This window comes from Homarus americanus, unplaced genomic scaffold, assembly GCF_018991925.1.
Source record: "Homarus americanus isolate GMGI-L3 unplaced genomic scaffold, GMGI_Hamer_2.0 scaffold31037, whole genome shotgun sequence".
Lineage (NCBI taxonomy): Eukaryota > Metazoa > Arthropoda > Malacostraca > Decapoda > Nephropidae > Homarus > Homarus americanus.
Genome location: NW_024722227.1, coordinates 9,055,416 through 9,075,986, shown reverse-complemented (window position 1 = coordinate 9,075,986; position 20,571 = coordinate 9,055,416). Strand labels below are relative to the sequence as shown.

At 37.9% G+C, this 20,571-nt stretch overlaps 1 protein-coding gene across 1 annotated transcript; it reads right to left on the bottom strand.

Moving 5' to 3' along the window:
• Positions 1-1,424: 1,424 nt before the first annotated feature.
• LOC121862367 (28S ribosomal protein S21, mitochondrial-like) lies at positions 1,425-19,472 on the bottom strand. Its single transcript, XM_042360616.1, has 3 exons — positions 19,253-19,472; positions 8,974-9,040; positions 1,425-1,621 (listed from the first exon to the last, which is right to left on the bottom strand). Exons 1-3 carry the CDS (start codon positions 19,342-19,344, stop codon positions 1,505-1,507), a joined length of 276 nt encoding a protein of 91 aa, XP_042216550.1. The 5' UTR covers positions 19,345-19,472; the 3' UTR covers positions 1,425-1,504.
• Positions 19,473-20,571: the final 1,099 nt, after the last annotated feature.

Here is a 20,571-nt window from a genome sequence, read left to right as displayed (position 1 = left end):
TCACACATTTCACGTTTTGGGATAAGGACATTGGTTGTGCTTCTATCAGTTAATACCATTTCAGTACATTCTCCTTTCTTTTCTTGAGCCACTACTATACTTTCTACTTTGGGTCATATCTACACTGAAAATTTTAAATTTCTTACATAATCCTCATCCCAAATCAAACTTTATATAATTAGTTTAAATTAAGAAATAAATTTGGTTTCAAGTCTTTCAAGTTCTTTCTCATTGTGTATATTGTATGATGGACAGAACCATGAGCAGACAAACTCTCTTTACCATCATCTATCCCTGAAAACCACTTGATACTTGGCTCTCCAATCATCCATATAGTACAGTACTCCACAGCTTCCTGAAAGTTCTCTCTTCTTGCTTCTCTGCATCTTTCATCCTATCCTTGGTCTTTCCCTGTCTCCTCTTTTTACCAATCACTCAATTCTCATTCTCTCAAAATATGCATACCACCTTTGCAGACCATGAATAGCTGTCATATTTGTTTTTCCATTTCCATGCCTCCTAATTTCTTTATTTGTTATTTTCTGCCTCTTATTCACCTCACATTCTGCTATCATGTACCGGTAATTTCTGTAGTTTCTAACACATCTTTATTTTACATCTAGAATCATGCTTCACACCTATACAGTACAGTATTGTCACCTCCAAGATTCCCCAATACATCCCCATTATTACCTCCTCAGACAGTTCTTTCACCATACATTTCTCTTGGATACATATTACTGAATTTCCTTCCATTCCTGATTCAATTCATCATACATCATTCCATTTACTGATACATCCACTGAAACACCTCACTTCCTCCATTCTATTTCCATATAAGTTAATAGGTTCTTGGTTCATGACTATTTCTCAGCCTAACAATAACAAGTTCTTGGTCTATCTTTAACGGGTTCTTAGCTTATCAATACCGGTACAGGTACTAGTTTCTTGGCCCATCTATGAAAGCTTTTTAACCTGACTATACTAAAACAGATTTTTGGCACAACTATGACAAGTCCCCAGTGCAAATATACACTTTAACCAAACCTGACCCATAGCAATATCTGCCCAAACTTGGAGTCCCCAAGTGACATTGCCAGGAACACACTAGAGCTTTCTCAAGTCATCATGGATTCTGAGTAGGATCACTTTTTGCATGGTACTATTGACAACTTACAAATCACTCCTAACAACTTTTGAACATTACCAATCAACATGTCTGTTGAGTACCAGTACTCAATGTTTTTTTTTGGAGTAATTCAAAATGATGTTACTGCAATCTGGACTTTTCACTCTTCTCAACCATTAGAAGGCTGCATTCTTCCTGATTCAATTGGTTTTAGTGTATACATACTTCAGATTGTTTTAATTTACAGAAGACTGCCCTCCCCTCACTCTCTGGATACAGATGGATACACAACAAATGGATCTATTTACATTTTATTAATAAGTTTACATACACAACCAATTACATTGTACAGTAAACAGCTTCTGGACATTGATTTCAGGCACAACCTATCCATGGGTCAGCCCGGTTTTTCCTCATCACAAACTGGATCTTCCTATTCATGTCTTCATTATAAATAGCCTTGGCCTTTTCAAAGTTGATGCGACGTCGAGTCTGTGGATATGAACAAGTCTTGACATTATGACAAGATATTGAGGAGTTGAATACAATACAGTATATCAACTTAGCACAATGACAGAAATAACATACCTGTATTATGTACACATTCTTTGAGAGAGACATATACACATACCAATAGAGAAAACTACAAGTAAGCTCTATATGGTACAGTACTATACAATATATATATTGTAGTATTAGATGTTATTCTCCATTAATGTCCTCATATATGTGTGGTTTATATTGTTATTATGATCATTGTTATTTACAATAGAGTAGACCTTCGCTAACTGCAGATTTTTCACCTATGGATTCCATGTACAAATAACTACGGTTTTTACTTTATACAGTCAACCCTCACTTTACGCGGTCCCACATTCCGCGTTTCCACGTTTACGCGGTGCCCTGCCAGAACCCAGGATGCTCACATTCCGCGGTGGGTGTACCCCTTTACACGGTGAAGTATAATTTTTTTATTTAGCTCATAAAATTCATACAAATTATCCGGCCAGAATATAATTTACATTGCTGGAATTCTTACAATTTGATGATCATTTTGATTATAAATATCATAGATTTTGCATTAGACATACAAATTTTAGATATAATGTTTACTCTTGAGTAAATATGTTATCTTTTGTGCAAAATATATGATATTTATATTCAAAATATTCCTGGTCTTACAAGGAATCCAGCAATGTCAATTATATTATCCTAACTTTAGTCTGATTTATTATTTATTACTAAAAAGGTAAACAGTCTGGTATTCCCACACATTTATCTAGTAGGGACGTTGGTGGTGGGGGGGAGGGAGGGAGGGACCGGCGACCGACCATCTGTGTGCATGTACCATCATAAAATTAAGATGTTATTTTTACTAGAACATAGGTATTGTGTTGGAAAAAGTGGAGTTTGGGGGTCAGCTGGTCTCTATTTCATTTAATCCCATATGTTATGTTATTCACTTTACGCGTTTCTCACTTTCCGCGGTACCCTGTGGGTTACATTAACCGCGTAAAGTGAGGGTTGACTGTAGTATATCATTTTACTAACTGCGGCACTGATTTTTATTATCCGCGGGTTAGCACGGCATCTTTATCTCTTTGCAGCGTCCCATCACCTGCCACTGCTATCCACGCTCTTCAGTGTTGTGATCTTGTTGTGTACCGATGTATTGTACTGCTCCATAGTGTCTCGCGTATTTTCTACTGTATTAAAATTGATTTTGCCCCTAACTATAGCCCCGAAGAGTTCACCGAGTGTTAGTTTTAAAGGCGAGACGAAGGTGAAAAGGGTAAGGAACATAATATCAGAAAAGAAGGTTGAAGTGCTTGCTAGACTAGCATGTGGGGTAGAGTATAGCATCAGTGGGACACGCTAAGGGGTAAACAAATCCTCGATTCGTACCATCAAAAAGAGTGAGTCTACAATAAGGGAAAGTGCTGCTGGTGGCGCATCAAAAAGTGAAAAAGTGTTGTACAGTATATGCCACATGACCACGATCTCAAACAGATGGAAAAAATGCTGAGCATATGGATGGAAGACCAGGTCGAGAAAAATATGCCTTAAATTAAGAGCTAATTTGTGCAAAACCCAGGCAAATGTACAGACACCTTGTGAAAAGTTTGGGTGAAGGAAGTATGCAGACAAAGTTTCAAACCAGCAAGGGCTGGTTCAAGAACTTTAAGAAAAGATACAGCCTGGATAATGCGAAACTCGCTGGGGAATTGGCATCACCAGACCACTGCACTACCGTATATCCAAAACAATTAAAAATGTTAATTGAGAAGGGTTACCTGCTGGAGCAGGTATTCAACATGGATGAGACTGACTTTTTGGGGGGAAATGAATGCCTAAAAAGAACCTTCATTTCAAAGGTTAAGAAGTCTGCTCCAGGATTTAAGACAGTGAAGGACAGGGTGACTCCTCTCCTTTGTGGTAACACCTTGGGGGACTGCTTCATCAAGCCCTTACTCCTCTACTCCTGTGCCCTGAAGGGTAAGAACAAGAACAACTCCCTCTTTTTTGAAGGTCTAACTGCAAGGAGTGGGTTACTGCTGCTGTCTTCATGGAATGGTTTAACAACTGGTTTGTCCAAGAGGTTGAGAGGTACCTTGCTTCAAAATAATAAAATATAATAAAAAATTCTGGGGTTCAAGGTGCTATTCATCATCGACGATGCACCTGGTCACCCTGAAGCACTCCAGATTACCCATCCCAATGTAGAAGTGGTATTCCTCCCTCCAAATGTCACTCCTTTAGCCCATGAACCGGGGAGTGATAGCAACATTTAAAAGCTAAGTACTGTATTACACTCGCCGTATCTCTGATGCCATGGAGGAGGATGAAACCTTAACAGTATTGGACAACCTGGAAAAGCTTCAACATTGCAGACTGCATCAGCATCATCAAAGAATCAGTGGATGAAGTGAAGCCATCAACACTGAATACATGCTGGGGGAAAATTTCACTTGATGTAGTGCATTATTTTCAAGGTTTCCTTTCAGTGGATGCTGAGGTGAGGCACATCTGCAGATTGCACAATCTATGCCAGGCGAGGGGCTGAGCAACATGCAGGCATAGAGGAGCTCCTTGGGTCCATGTGGAAGTTGACCGAGGATGACCTAGAGGAGCAGATACAATCAATCCTCCAATGACGACATGAAAAAGGAAGAGGATTTGGTGAAAAAAGTCAAATTGACTCTTGGCAACCATAGCAAAGGAATGCTTGCTACTTCAAATTTGGCTGAGCATTTTATGGAAATTGATCACTTAGTGAGTGCAGCCTTACTTTTAAGCACGAGTTGGAGGATTTAATGACGCCCTACAAGGTTGTTTACAGGGATAAAAAAAAAAATCCTCCATCTTAACTTTTTTAAAGAAGCCATTGGCCACCAATGATACAGCAGCGACAATCACTGACCCGCAACCCTCCAGCCTCCACCAACCAAGATTGGTCAATGCGCCACCCACCTCATCAGACATTGACGAACCTGAAGAGGTGCAGAAAGAGAGTGGGTCTCTGCCCCCTCTCCATTGTAACAAGCACCTCTACCTCTCCATATCATTCTCATCCGCTAGTGTCATCAATATCGTAATGGTAAATATGGTACTGTACTGCAAAATTTATAGTGTACAGTCTCGTTCAAGATTCTTCAAACACTGCTGGAGACAGCCGACAACTCTAAGGCCATTTGTTTACTATAGTACATAGTACAGGTACTCCTCGACTTGCGACCTGCTCGACTTATGACCCACTTGACTTTTGACCTACTCAACTTACGACTTAATACCACCCGGACATACGATAACCGCAGTCATATAATTTTTTTTTCAAATTACGTACATATTTTCTAGTACCGAAATGTTTCCGTCCCGTACAACAGCGTGGCGTGGGCTGGGCCGCCTCGTGGTGTACAGCATCCACGCCGTAGCCCGCTCAGTTGGTGTTTGGCCGTCGTTGGTGTCAGTGATCGCGCTGTGTACTGATAAAATTTTTGTTTCTAATTCTCTTTAAAATGACTGGCAAGCATAAAAGTGAGAGTTCTGGTGGTGCTCAGAAGAAAAAGAGACTCAATGAATTTTAAGATGAAAATGAAAATAATATTGCAATATATAAATGGGAAAACGGTAGCAACCATTTCACGCGACCTAGGCTTCTCTCACTTGACGATATCAACAATTTTGAAGGACAAGGAACGAATTCGTGAGGTAGTGAAAGGATCAGCACCCATAAAGGGAAAAAAAAAAGAAAAAAAAAAGACAAGGTCCTCTTCATGAGATGGAAAAATAATGTGGTGTGAATGGAAGATCAGCTGCAAAAGCGTGTACCCTTAAGCCTTCTAACCATACAGGCTAAGGCAAGAAGCCTTTTTGAAAGCCTGAAGGAGCAGGCAGATGAGTGCGACCAAAACTTCACAGCAAGTTATGGGTGGTTCCAAAGGTTTAAGAACCGTTACAGTTTGCACAGTGTAAAGGTGAGTGTAGAGGCAGCAAGTGCTGATGTGGGTGCTGCCGAAGCTTTTAAGGAGGAGCTAGATCGTGTCTTCGTGGAGGGAAATTATTTGCCTGAGCAAATATTTATGTGGATGAAACTGGCTTATTATGGAAGAGCATGCCTGAACGGACATACATCCACAAAGAGGAGAAAACCATGCTGGCATTCAAGGACCGAATCACACTTCTGTTGGGGGGGGGGAATGTAGCTGGTTTCAAGGTAAAACCCTTCATGACTTATCATTCAGAGAACCCAAGGGCTTTTAAACATGTCAGCAAGCACACACTGCCAGTGTTTTATTGCAGTAATAAGAAAGCATGGATGATCCTTGCACTGTTTGAGGATTGGTTCCTGAGTTGTTTCATTCCACGAGCCAAGGAGTATTGTCTGCAACAAGGGGTTGCGTTCAAGATTTTATTAATTTTAGATAATGCTCCGGGACACCCACCACACCTGGACGACCTGCACCCTGATGTTAAGGTAGTCTACATTCCACCTAACACTACCTCTATCATCCAACCCATGGATCAAGGTGCTATTGCTGCTTTTAAAGTGTAGTATTTACGTACGACCTTCGCTCAGGCTGTTGCTGCTACTGAAGGTGAGAAAACGCTCAAAGTTTTGGAAGGACTACAACATTTTGAAATGTATAAAGAACATGGCTGCAGCATGGGATGAGGTGACAGGTCAGTGCATGAGTGGAATATGGAAGGTGGTCCTGAAAAGATATGTGAACAGTTTCAAAGGATTTAATGAAGATGAAGCAATTTCTGAGATTAGTAGCAAGATAGTAGAGTTGGGTAAACAGCCGGAGTTAAAAATTGATAATGAAGATGTTGAGCAGTTGGTTGAAAGTGTAGCAGAAGAGCTAAGTAACGAGGATCTTATTGAACTGGATGCACAGAAAATTGCAGAGGAAGAAGAGAGACAAAATGTAGAAGAACCTGAACCCCCAAAAGAGTTTTCAGTGAAACAAATGGCAGAGGCATTTACTACTATTAATAAGGAGATGCAAATGTTTGAAGAAATGGATCAAAATGTTGAGCGTTTTGAAAAAGTTGACAGACTGATCCAAGATGCACTTGCTTGCTACAGGGAGATTTACAATGAAAAGAAAAGGCAAACTGTGCAGTCTAAATTGGACATATATTTTAAGAAGTCCCCCAGTGCTGTCTCCTCACGCCCCAACACTGCTACCTCTTCACTCCCTAAAGATGATCCAATACCTTCAACAAGCAAGTATGTTAGCCTGTCTGAAGAAAGCAAAATTGATGACACACCCAGCCCTGTCTCCTCCTCTGCTTCATCCAATTAATGTAGTCTCCATGTTTAATTAAAAAAATTATTGAGGCCCCATGTGCATTCAGCTGACTACATTAAAGGTAAGTGCACAGTAACACTTTATTAATTTTTCATTATTGATTATTTTTACTGTACCGTATAATATAATACGAAACAACAAAGCCCAACCATTAAATTAAGCAACGGAGAACTAAGTAACCAATCATCGGTCACTTTTACATTTACAGGTGCTCCTCTACTTAAGAACATTCAACTTACAAACTTTCAGAGATACAAACATCATCATTAAGGGGGTTACCTGCCAGAGCAGGTGTTTGATGTGGATGAGACTGGATAATTTTGAAGAAAATTCCAGATTACAACATGCATTACCTAAGAGGAGAAGAGTGACCCAGGTTTTAAGGCTGTATTTTAGGGTATAGCTGTACTAAACATCCATTATCTACAGGAGTAAAGTTGGACTTACAAACAATTGGACTTATGAACAAGCCTCAGGAATGTAATTCGTTCGTAAGTAGAGGAGCACCTGTAGTAGTCATAATTTTTACAACATACTATAGTAAACAAACGGCCTTGGATTGCCAGCTGTCTCCAGCAGTGTTTGAAGAATCTTGAACGAGACTGTACTATTACTATTTAATTTAGATTACCAGTTAAGCTATTTTATATGTACAGTATTTGACTCAAATTTAATTAATTGTGTACTATACAGGTACATGTATTGTTTAGTGAAGGAACAGGCAATTTAGTTTGGCTTTGACGAGTGTTATCTGTGGCTGTGGAACCTAACCTTTGTGGTTGGCGAGGGACTACTGTATGTTGGTACAGTTTTGCATTTACTGTAAATTACAGTCAATAACTGATAGGACATACTTCTACGATATACTGTACAGTATTATCAATTACTTAAATGGTAATCTAAAAGAATACAACACCCGATTATGCATGATAAAACTGAGTAGGCACTTATTTTACCAATTATGTATTGTACAATGCTCCCTGCAAATGTGTCACTTGATACTTAGCAATTAGTAATTACAGTATATACTACAGTGAATAAATCAGTTTGACAATTGAGCTATTTTCATGGCTATACAATTGCTCAAATCACTGATGTCACAATTTCAAGAAATTTTCAATCAGAAAGTAATATCTGGCAACTCCCGGAGTTGATTTATTTTCACTTTTATTTTTTTTGAGATGGTATGCAAGTTTCCAAAATAAATTTTCAAACAAAATATTATGACAAGATAATTGGTCATGGACATTCAGGAATAATTTGCAGATTTAGAATTGGGGGTCAAAATGAAAAGGTATGCAGTACAGTAGTAATCTCCCCATTAACCAGAATCTTTGATCCTCAGAACTCTCTAATAGTCAATACAGTACTGTATAAATTTTTGAGCTGTACGAGAAATTCTGGGAAAAAATTTCTCCATTCCAGGCATGGGAACGAATTTTCTAGGAGTTCCAAAAGATTGCATCATGCTCTGATGTGTCCACACAAACCAGATGCATGGGCAGGTTGGCCATTCGAGTAAATTAGGCTTACTTACTTCCAGATACCGGGAAAAGTTTCTTGGACTTTTCCAGAATTACACATTATTTCATCCCCAGAACTTGCTCGCAGACCAGGAAAAAAAAAATGGAGAGATTTTTCCAGAATTTTACAGTAAATGTGGCTGATTTTCAACCTCAAAAACTTGTTCTACACAGACCCAGAATGGAGAGAGCTTTCCTGGAAATTTTTTTAGCCAATTTCAATTCCAGGTACTGGAGTTCCGGCTAAGGGGGATCCCGGCTAATGAAGACATTACAGTACTGTACAGTACAGTATGCACCCTTTTGAAGGTACTGCACATGTATCTAACCCTTATTTGCCATTAGAAGTTAACCTTGCTCATGTAAAAATTCACTGTTTAATAGCCTTATATCACACTAAACCTCAAACATTTGCATGGGAACCACTGTTTACATTACTTATAAACAGGGCATGATAATAGCATACTGTATAGTATTTGAAAAATGCAGTCTTCAACCTACATACCTGATATGGTTTTTCATAATACCTTGTTAACCTGTAGCGTTCAATAAGGCCTTCTCTTCCCATAATCCTGAAATACAAGATTTATCATGGAGCATTCATTGCTAGTTCTTGTCCAATCAATTTAACCAGATTTTACAAACATTTATCCATAAATTCTTACAGTACAGTATATAAAACAGATTTCCCTAAGGAAATATTTTTTGTTGTTGTAGCTCTTGCTTCCCTAACTTGTGAAGCCAGAAAGTAAATGTAGAAGTTGCAGTGTGATGGGTGAATGTTGGACATGTACTGTACAGTATAGAGATGCAATGTGGACAAAGTGGATTTTTGGGCAAGTTGGAAGCTAAGCCCACAATAGTCTGGTGAATTGTGCTCACCTTTTTATGGGGAGGTACAGAGATTTACAACTTTTTTTGTCTTCTGTCATCACTATATTTTGAGTACAGTGTTCTAATAATAATTCTTTATCTTAATACAGTACTGTACTCTAATGAATATGAAAAATGATTAATCTAAGTCATCAGTAACAAACTGTGTTAGAGAGACAAAACAAAGTTTTGGTGTTATTATTATTTTTTTTTACTTATTTCTGGATTATTTTTCATGAAATTTCCATGAGCTAAGACAGGGTAGTAGGTCCTCGATATATGTGAGGGATGCCTTCTCGAAACCCCTTGCATAAACTGAATTCTCATATATCGAATACTTAAGTTAAATGTGAAAAATTTGGATGTGTTCCATAAACCAAAATGAAATGTTCCAGACCCATTTTCAACACAATTTCAGGACATTTAAACCATAAAAAAATCAGAAAATTTATTTATAAAATAATAGATAAAGGAAGGGTACAGTACTTACCAATAAAAGCAGATACAGTAATTTCTGCTACAACGCGCGTTTTGTCAACGCCAATTGGCTATAACGCGATTGATGAATAGAAGAACGATATCTGTAAAACGTGAACGCGTGTTGGCTGCAATGCGATTACACTCGAATATTTTAAGTGTACTGTCGCTTGGCGCGGGGTTATGCAGTGTTTACAGGTCACGTTCGACATCACATGTTCAATTGATTCATGTGTTTTGTTTGTGAAGTGTTATTTGATACGGACTCTATAAATTTCATACTTTTTTTGCAAATTTAGCTGTTCCCATTAATACTGTATGAAAAAATAAATAAAAGTAATGTTTCGCAGTGCGGACTAATAGTGTTTTACACCCGCGCTCTCTGTTTCCATCACACGATCAGTTGAAACACGTGGGTTGTTTTGAAGCAAAGCAGCAAACATTAGTCTTTTTTAAGTCAACCCCCAAGAAGCAGCCTGAAGACAATGAACCACAGTCATCCACTTCTGGAATTAGATGTTTTTTTCATCCCTCCCATGCAACCAAAACTGCACCTGATGATACTGATGATGATGATGACAACTCTCAACTCCTGTCTGCATGACTCCTCAACCTCAAAATCACCCTTCTCCCCCATCAAGTTATATTCATATTTTTTCAAAGTAAAGTGTTACATTTACTGTATGATTTCATTATTAGATATGAATGTGACATTTATTTAGACTGGGCTATCCTTTGTGTTAGGCTAACTACTAAATATTCTTTATTACGAGTAATCTGCACCTAACCCTATTTTCTCCATAAGCACTGTTATTTCTATTGCACGAATTTCTACAACGCGAGGTTTTACAAGAACACAACTATCGCATTGTAGCAGAAGTGACTATGCCAGCTTGGTTAGATGAGATAATGGAGGTGGTGTTAGTGGTTTTACATAGTGGTGATGGTGTTGGAGTGACAACTGCAGGGTCATCAGGGAGTGTGACATTTAAGGTAGTAGGCAGCTACCAAACAGGGAGGTACTACTGCCTGGGAAGATATTGGAAGCATAATGTGTGGTCTAATGGTAGACCCTGCTGCCATATGGCATCACGAAAATTGTGACCAAGTCCCAGGTTGCTGATCTGACTTTCTGCTTCATTTACATGCAATTGCAGGGTCTCAATTGTTTTTCTTACCATTGACAACACAACATACATATATCGTTTCTCACTTTTGATCTTTTTTTTCATTTTTGTATTTATAGTTCTTTATTATTAATATTATTATTATTACAGTTACTGTATTATTATCATCATTATTTTATTATTTTATTTTTGTTTGTTTTATCATAAATTTTATTTATTATGAATTATTATTATTATTATTATTATTATTATTATTATTATTATTATTATTATTATTACATTTTCGCCCCCCAGGCCCCGATGTGGGTCAGTGACCTGTGTCCGGGTGGGCTAATCCCCATAAAAAAAGAAAAAAGAAAAGTGGGTTGACATCAAAAGGGCTAGACTCATCAGACAACACCAGAGGTTGAGGATCCAGGGTAGGCAGCTGGGTCATGGGTGGTGGAGGTGGAAAGTTTAGAAGAGGCAGGTGGAATGGGAGTGGAGGTGGAAGGCCTTGGGAATTGCAGCATTGTGGTCTGTTTTGCTTTTCGTTGCTCCATAAACCTCCTTGTAGGCTGCCAGAATATCTTCTAATCCGCGTTTAAACTGCAGGCTTCTGTCCAAACTGATGTCCATTTCTATTGCTTCCTGTGCAAGTTTTTCAGCATTTAAAATTTTTTTTGTCATTCTCTTCATTGGCATAGTCTTTGCTTTCTAGGGCAGCCTCCTCCTCTTCCATTTCTTAATCAGTCATGTCTAAGAGGTCATCCACACTCAATTCTTCATCATGAGAATCAAGGTTAACAAAGCCATCTCCACCCACCTTTTGTTCTATTTCAACAACCTGACGCACTGTTGTTGAAAACTTCGGGATGGCCTTAAAATCACAAACACAGTTTTTCCACAGGGCTTTCCAAACACTGTTCATGATAGATGATTTTACATCGTCACATGCTGCCACAATGTTGTCAATAGCATCCCTCACATTATAAGATTTCCACCACTAACGAATGGTTAGTTTACTGCCAGGATTTTGGAAGTCATTTGTTGCATCCAGAAGCTGGGAGAAGGGCCTCCTGAGGTAACATGCCTTAACTGTAGCAATAGCCCCTGATCAAGTGGCTGGATCAGTGAGGTTGTATTAGGGGGTAGGTACAAAACACTAATGTTGGGGTGGATGTTATCGAGGTGCTTTGGGTGTCCAGGGACATTATCCAGAATTAGCAACACCTTGAATGAAAGATTAACTTCATGGCAGTGCCACTCAACTTCCACAGCAAAATGTTTGGTAAACCAGTCCTCAAATACCTGACCAGTTACCCATGCCTTCTTATTGGCTGCAATATTAAAAAAAAATAATTATTTTAAAATATTTTTCCATTCCATACATGTGAATGGCCGCAAGCTATGACTTTCCAACTACAGTACTGCTACATTACATGTTTTATCAGACATAAAATGACAAACCTAAAACACATAATCTAACCTAAGGTTAGGTTGGTAACTATATTTTATAAGAGATTAATTATAATTATTATAATAATAATTATTATTATTATTATTATTATTATTATTATTATTATTATGATTACAACTTCGCCTCCCAGGCCCTAATGTGGGTCAGTGACCTGTGCCCGGGTGGGCTAATCCCTGTGTGGGGGGGAAAAAAAAGTACTGCAGTAAGTTTTTGGATGCATTTCAGATGTTAACAATGAATATCTCATCTAGACTCTAGAGCACAGTCATGGAGTTGTGTTCAGGATGGAAATAATTTAAAAAAACTAATTTCTTCCCATATTTTGGGCCTTTTCATGAGGTAAAAAAAGCATTGCTGGTTAAGGGGTGCAACTGTCCTAAAGTATTACTCTTATCTAACCATATATTTCTTTTCTCTGCTTAACAGCCCTAACTCTTAAATTAGTTTAACCCATAAAGAGCAGTACATCTCTGCAAGTGATGGTTTCTATGCTACTCCTGGCAATGCTTTAATTTGAATTGTTTTCTCATTCATGTCACACCTTGTCCCACTCATTTGATGACATCAGATGGTCAGTTGAGCAATCATAACACAATTGAGTAGTAATGATGCCAAATTAGCTATTTTTATGGGTGGAAGTAGGTGGGTGGGGTCCTGCAGTTTACAGATGTTCTTATTTGAGGAATGTTATAAAGAAATTGCTTTTATTTGGCAAATTATTCCAGTGTTTTTGTAATGGCTCATGAGGGCATTCTAAGTGATCGTGGTGAAAGTGGTATGTCTAGTGATTCCAATAATGCAGAATTGTGCTAGAAATAGGAAACAGAGTGTTACATGTGTTACAGTGTTACATGTGACAGAGGCCTGGGCACATGTTTACCCTCCAAAGAACACCGGATGTGGTTTAGTTTATGAATGATAATTTTTTACTATCCCTCTCAGCAACTTCTGGCAACTGCTAATATTAATGAAGTACTGGTACCAGATACTGTATCAAGGTACATAAATTTAATTAAAGTAACCTACCTAAGCAAACCAAAATACATTGATAAGAATTTTGTTTTTAAGTTTGTTTAACCTACAAGCCATCACCATAAAATGAAGATAATATGGTATTGGAGGTTAGTTGGTGGCATCACATTTGTTCACTAAAGTCAAAAGAAATTGCAAAATCTATTTGAACTAAAACATTTTGCTAGTGAACTTTTTGTCAATTTCATGAGGTATAAAACACTCACGTCCTAAATTGAAATGTCAGTAAATATTCGTTTTATGTCCAACAACCAGGAGCAAATATGACCATTATTTTAGGGGCTACTCCTTCTCGTCACCTCACCTCCTGACTAGTCACCTCAACATTCTTATGATTCTGCCAACATGAGACTTGAGTTGCCAATTGCTTACCATTTCACGTGATTTTAGACATCATTATCTAGCCTTTTCAGCAAAAAACAGAAATTAACTTTTTGGTAACCAAAGGAAGGTATCTAGGTTTATTATATAGAAACCATGTAGGGGTTAATGCAATGGATTATTATTATTACATTTTATTTTAATGCTAAAAAAATGTGTTTTCCAACTTCCGATTTGAGAATCACAAAGTAATTTTTTTTACTGTTACTACAACAGTTTTACATCGAAAAGCAACAAATATTGAGGAAACTGAAACCACCTGACCTAACTGGCTGAGTCACGTGTTGTCACAGAGTGGTTGGTGCAGAAAATGATCGAGAGTTCAGAGGGGCTGGAACGATACTTTCCCTGCTGACAAAAACTGACTTCGATAACAAAAGTCACTTTCAAGTATTAATCATTTCCATGACACATTACAATACAGTACTGTATTTTCTAAATTGATCATCATCCTAACTCAAAAAATGTTAGTGGGGAATGTGAATGTAACAACAGTCAAGGTCTAAATATTAGCCATTTTTTCATCTACTAAGCAAGTAGAGACATCATTTTAGTGTCATATGATCAGTTTTTCACAGTGTTTTACCCTGCAATTTCCCTCATCCATCATGCCCTGCCCACTACAAGTGATTTATGATTGTAGATGGAGAAATTAAAAAAAATAAAATAAAATAAATTAAAAGTTTTGCACAGGCCACTGACCCACATCTGGGCCTGTGGAACGAAAATATTATAATAATAATAATAATAATATAGGCAGTCCCCAACTTACAATAGGGATACGTTCCTGGACCCTGATCTAAAGTCGATTTGTTCTTAAGTGAGAACAGTGTTAATTCCATAGTTAGGTTAGGTTAAAGCCAACCCTGCCCATACAAGACAACAATAATATCCCATACATAACAAATAATGTAAATACAGTACTGCAAATAAAGTAATGTTAAGCAATATAGAATAATGAAAATAATGTAAAAAATGGGATTTCAATTGCATGTTTTTGTGATGAATATGTTGGGATACCGGTTGTAACTCGGCGACTGCCTGTAATAAAAATTAATTAAAAAATAATAATACAGAACCACAAATACAGTGGTCCCTCGGTTAACGAACGGTTCGATTAACGAAATTTCGGTTAATGAATTACCTCCCATAAGGATCTTCAATTTGGTTAACGAACAAAACTTTGATTAACGAAATCCTTACGAACAACACGTCTTGTTGTGAGCATCAGCTGATGGGCTAGTCTGCCAATTCAGTAATCTGTTCTATGTTTACATACGTTTCCAGTGGAGTAAATATCAAGAAAGTTGTGCTCTTTAATATTTTTGCATTTTTTATATTAAAATTATAAGTCATTTTAAAATTTAGTTAACATATTGATAATATATGCAGTACAGGGAACTACTTTTTTGTGTGCCCATCAGCCGCTTGACTCAGCCACCAGGCGTCAGTGAGGCTTTGTTGACAGTGCAGTGAAGACCTACAGTATTTTGTTGGTGTCTTGAATATTTTTTGCATTTTTACATTGAAATTATTGGTCATTCTGAAATTTAGTTAACATATTGATAATTGTTACCGCAAGCGGTACATAATTATGATGACATAAACAAATGTTATGTTAGGCTGTAACTCACAATGTAGAGTGTTGAGATGGTTGAAGATGAGAGGCCCAGAAGGAGGTTGGAGGGTGTGAAGGGAGTTTGTTTATGTATAATTATAATCACCTGACTCCGCCATAGCTGACCAGCCAAGGGGCCAGGCTATAGGGTGGGCATTTCAGTATAGCTATCCATATCTTAGAGTCAACACCTACCCTGGCTTCTCTCTAGACTTTCAACACCTAAGTTTAACTATTACTTATTGTGTACACAGGTAGACTGTGTCATTGTTTTTGTGTTAAGATTAGACTAATTACATAGCCATGATTGTTATGTAAATATATATTGGATTAATCATTTATGTAAGAGTGCCTATGTATGACTTATTTGAAATACTAAATGAATTGTATTCAACAGGTTTGACCGAATTATAATGTTCGTGTACGACGTGAGAAGTATTATTCACCCTCTAACCGTCTGATTGGCGGTTACAATAATATATAGCGCAGTGCAGTGTTGATTTAAAGAAAATAACCTTGAATTACACCTAGTGAACTTAAAATTTTATTGGTGAAATGACGGCATCAATCCCCACTTCTAATTCCCATCATCATCAATCAGGAACCTTCTACATACACATCTCAACTCAAAGTAAGTGTACTTTACTGCATTTTTTTTAATACTTTGTATGTACTTTTCTGTGAGCTGGAACCAATTACCCAATATCCCTATGAAACAATGGATTCGGTTAACGAAATTTTCGGTTAACGAATGACTGTGGAACGAATTGTGTTCGTTAACCGAGGGACCACTGTACAAAAATAAAAAATTAAAGATCAAGGGTGAGAAGCGATGTACAGTATACTGTATATGTTGTGTTGTCAATAGTAAGAGAAACAATTGAGACCCTGCAATTGTGTGTAAATGAGGCAGAAAGTCAGATCAGCAACCTGGGACTAGGTTACAATTTTTGTGATGCCATATGGCAGCAGGGTCTACCATTAGACAACACATTATGCTTCCAATATTTTCCCAGGTGGTAGTACCTCCCTGTTTGGTAGCTGCCTATTATCTTCTCCCAAAGATACCTTTACCATGTCAAACTGCTAAAAACGTCAAAATGTTAAAAACATATCAGGTGTAAACAGTTAACCCAAGACAGCAGCCACTCCCAGTAGGATTACATGCTATAAGACAAGAGCTGACAGCTGAGGTACTAGTGTAATCTGTGTCAGAGGATCTAGAAGACACCGCAAGATAAATAGATATAGACAAGTGATCGCGGGCCCTTCGTGCCCGGTGAACGTTTGAACGCTCGTGCTTGGCTAGCGTACAGCAAATGAGGGTGCACCAAGTCCGTAGAATTGCATGGTTAATTAGGGTGCGCCAAGTCCGTAGACTTGCATCGGTTTCCATCGTAAATAAAATGGTTAATTAATGCCTTCCTAAAGAAACCATCGACATGGGACCAGGTTTGTTCCACTCTACGAATTTTTTTGTGATTTTCCACCAAGTTTGATGAAAAACGATTGTGCTGTTTTGGCTGCCCAGAAGAGAGACAGACAGCTAGTCCTATAGTATATTAGATATTAATAGAATAAACGCAATGGATATTTGTCCGGTTGTCAGGTAGGTAGATTTATGTAGACTAACACCAGAAAGAGTTGATAGAATTGGATGGGGTAAATATTTAGAAGTTGTCTTATATAGGGAGAAAGAGAGAAAAATATAGATATATATTATAGGGTTTCTGTCCGAAATTTTAGTTTTTAAGTATTTTAACCGATAAAATCACCATCAATATTACTTGTTTAAAGTGGGCAGGGCATTGAAGTACAGGCAAATGTGGGATCAAATCCTAAAAAAAAAAGCACTCTAAGCTTTTGAAAACCTGACCTAACATTTCTTAATCTTTAAAAATCTTAAAACTATAAAAAATTTACCTTATTCATGTTTTTGATGTTTAGTATGTGATGTTGTTTTCGATTTTAGTACGTGTTGGTGTTGTTATCAGTGCTCAGATGAGGAGGGATCCATAAACTCCATTGTGATTCTTCACATTTGTACAAGTTAGGAAATGTAAGGGTCAGGTTTTCAAAGGTTTGTTAGGGTTATTTTTAGTATTTTACCCCACATTTTCCCACTACAGGCACTTCAATGCCCTGGGTAAATTTATTGGTTAAAATACTCGAAATATAAATTTCCGATGGAAATGTTATTGAATAATTTTTTCTTTCTCCCTATATAAGAGTCAATATATTAGTAGGTGTTGGCAACATCTAAATATTAACCTTGGCGAAAACTTTTTGGAAATGTTAAGTACAATCTATTAAATAGATAAGCCAGTGGATATTTTGCCAGAACCGGCTAAGTTCCTTCTAACGTTATTTTCCTGTGAGTGGGCTCTGATTGGCTGATCATCCATTACCGGCGAACAACACAAGAACTATATTTAACCGTGACTCTGACGGCATTTGGCATTTATGTCGCCGTGAGTCGATCGTAGTGTAGCTATAAACTCACCTAACCAGAAGTTGTTTGATTTTGTTCATTTGTCCACAGATGTTCTATCATTATAAAAGTGGCGACATTTATCAGAATCTAATAGAACCTGACCTATCCAACTAAAGAAACCTACCTAACCATACCTTTGTAGATGGGGGGGGTCAGACCCCCCCCGTCATATTAAACAGGAAGTACTTAACCAATCAGAGCATACTCATGGTAAACTAGCGGGTTAACGTATAGATTAATGCTGCCAACGATTCTAGCAAGAACACATTGCTTTTTCACCATAATTTTTGTTGTTAATTGCTAGTGACAGTGTTCTCTTTAAGGGAAGTGGTTTTTTTATAATTTATACCATAATACTGTTGGCGAGCCATGGGAAGGGGAGTGTGTAGTGCACAGGCCATCTGAATCGCATTACCATGCGATATAATACATGACCAACTCTGAAAAAATTGCTTTTCCCCAATAGAGGAATACATTACATTAGGTTATATAGGGATAAGCTAAATACTGACAACATTATAAAACGGGAGCCACGAATTACCCAAAAGTACCCAAAAGTATAGCAAATATGGGTAAAATCTTAATGAATATCTGTTGTACATACACAAAACATGTTAAATAATATTTTTAGTGTAATTTTGTAAAAATAATTTGTAAGACGAAATAATAAACAGCATAAAACTTTCAGTACTGGCGAACGCTAAATTCCAAAGAGTTCGTGAACAAGGGAGATAACTCAGATCATCGTGATGCACTTCGCTAACCTAACCTAACCTAACGAAAAGTAAATCCTACGGCTATGTTAAATACCCCCAAAGTATAAAAAACATCGGTAATTATATCTCCATTTTGGATAGGTGACTCTTTGGAATTTAGCGTTTTTCGCTGTTTATTATTTCATTATTTTGACATTTCAATGAAAACATTATTAATCAGGTTTTATTGATGTAAAACATATATTCGTTAGATTTTACCCTCATTTAATATACTTTTGGGTACTTTTGGGTTCATTTGGGTAATTTGTTGGACCGTTATATAACCACTGGGGCGAAGCTCCACTAGAGGGTTAGGTTAGGTTAAATAAGGAAAACATTAGTTTTGGCTTTTCCCCAGAAAAAAAAACGCGCCACAATAATAAAACGCAACAAAATTCACGCAGGAAAAAAATGTTTTTGCTGGCGAAATCGCTGCAGCACTTAAGTAAACGTTTACCAAATAGCGTTGGTAGGAAATTAGCCGGTCACGGCAAAATATCCACTACGTTAATAGACTGTAAATAACGTTTCCACAAATACAATGAAGGTAACAGTGCCATTATTTTACCGATTTATCACCCTCATGCCCTCCTCCACGTCATTGCCCCGCACCAGCACCGTCCTCGCCAGGAACTGCAAGTGTTTGTGGCCCAGACTCATGATGAAAATTGTACAATCTCTTTTTTTTTTCTCTATCTCTCTCCCTTTTCTTTTAAGATGAGGAAATCCTATAGTTCAAGCCACAGCAAGCAGATACTCCTGTGTTTACTATTACTAAGAAGAGATACTGAGGGATATTTAACAAAGACTATACGAAAGATAGGAAAGCAGACCTAAAATATTGTGATCATTGGGTCGTAAAAGTGGTGAGCCCAAACAATAGATGGCGACAGTGTGCAAAGACTATTCATTAACTGTACTGTCAAAATGGCACCAAGGAAGATCATACCCAATTTGCAAACCATTCATTCCCAAAGGATAAAGAGAGGTTGGAGCACAGTTTTGAATTACACACATATGATATGACAGGTTTATTTATCATTATATTTCCAAACAATTTGAAAACTCCCTGCAAGCAAAGTTGAATCTGATTTTTAAATATTATTTACAGGTGCTTGCAGTGGGTACAAGTACTGGGGTTTGAGAGACTTACAGGAAAGAGCCCATAAAATATAAGCAAAAACACCAGATTATGTAGCCATCATTTTTCCGAAGATAATTATACTGCAGGGAAGGCTTTGTAAAAATGCATGTCCAGATACTAACCTAGGTTTGTATTATACTGTAATATGTACAGTATGTCAAATATCAAATATTGCAAATAAATATGTTTTCATATGTGTATTGTAGCGTACTGTATGTGGCCAGTTGTCAAATTATCTTTGTTTGTCTATTTCTCTTTGAATGGGCTCACATACGTACGTACATGTAAGATATTGTGGGGTAATGGGTTGTTTGTTCTCTCTCAGGATGGGATGGAGAAAGGAAACTCACAATGTGCTCTCTGTATACATGTTGTATTGGATGTACAATGCAGCTTGGTGCTGGGAAGGCAGCATGGTTACAAGCGTTGGGTAGAGAGAACTGGTTGGTGAGGATGCTCAGAGGAGGACAGCTTGTGGGTCGCCATGCTCGCCGGCAGGAGCGAGGGCCGCCAGGCAGCGGCGGAGGAGGTGGTGCAGCTTGCTGCGGCTGTAGCTAGAAGAAGAGAGTTGGTTGGTGAGGATGCTCAGAGGAGGACCAGCCTGTGGGTCGCCATGCTCGCCGGCGGGAGCGAGGACCGCCAGGCAGGCGGAGGAGGAGGAGGTGTTGCTGGCTGGTTGGTGTAGGTAGAAAAGAGAGGGATCACCACGAGGTCAGGTCTTAAATAGCGGGGGGTAGGCGTGG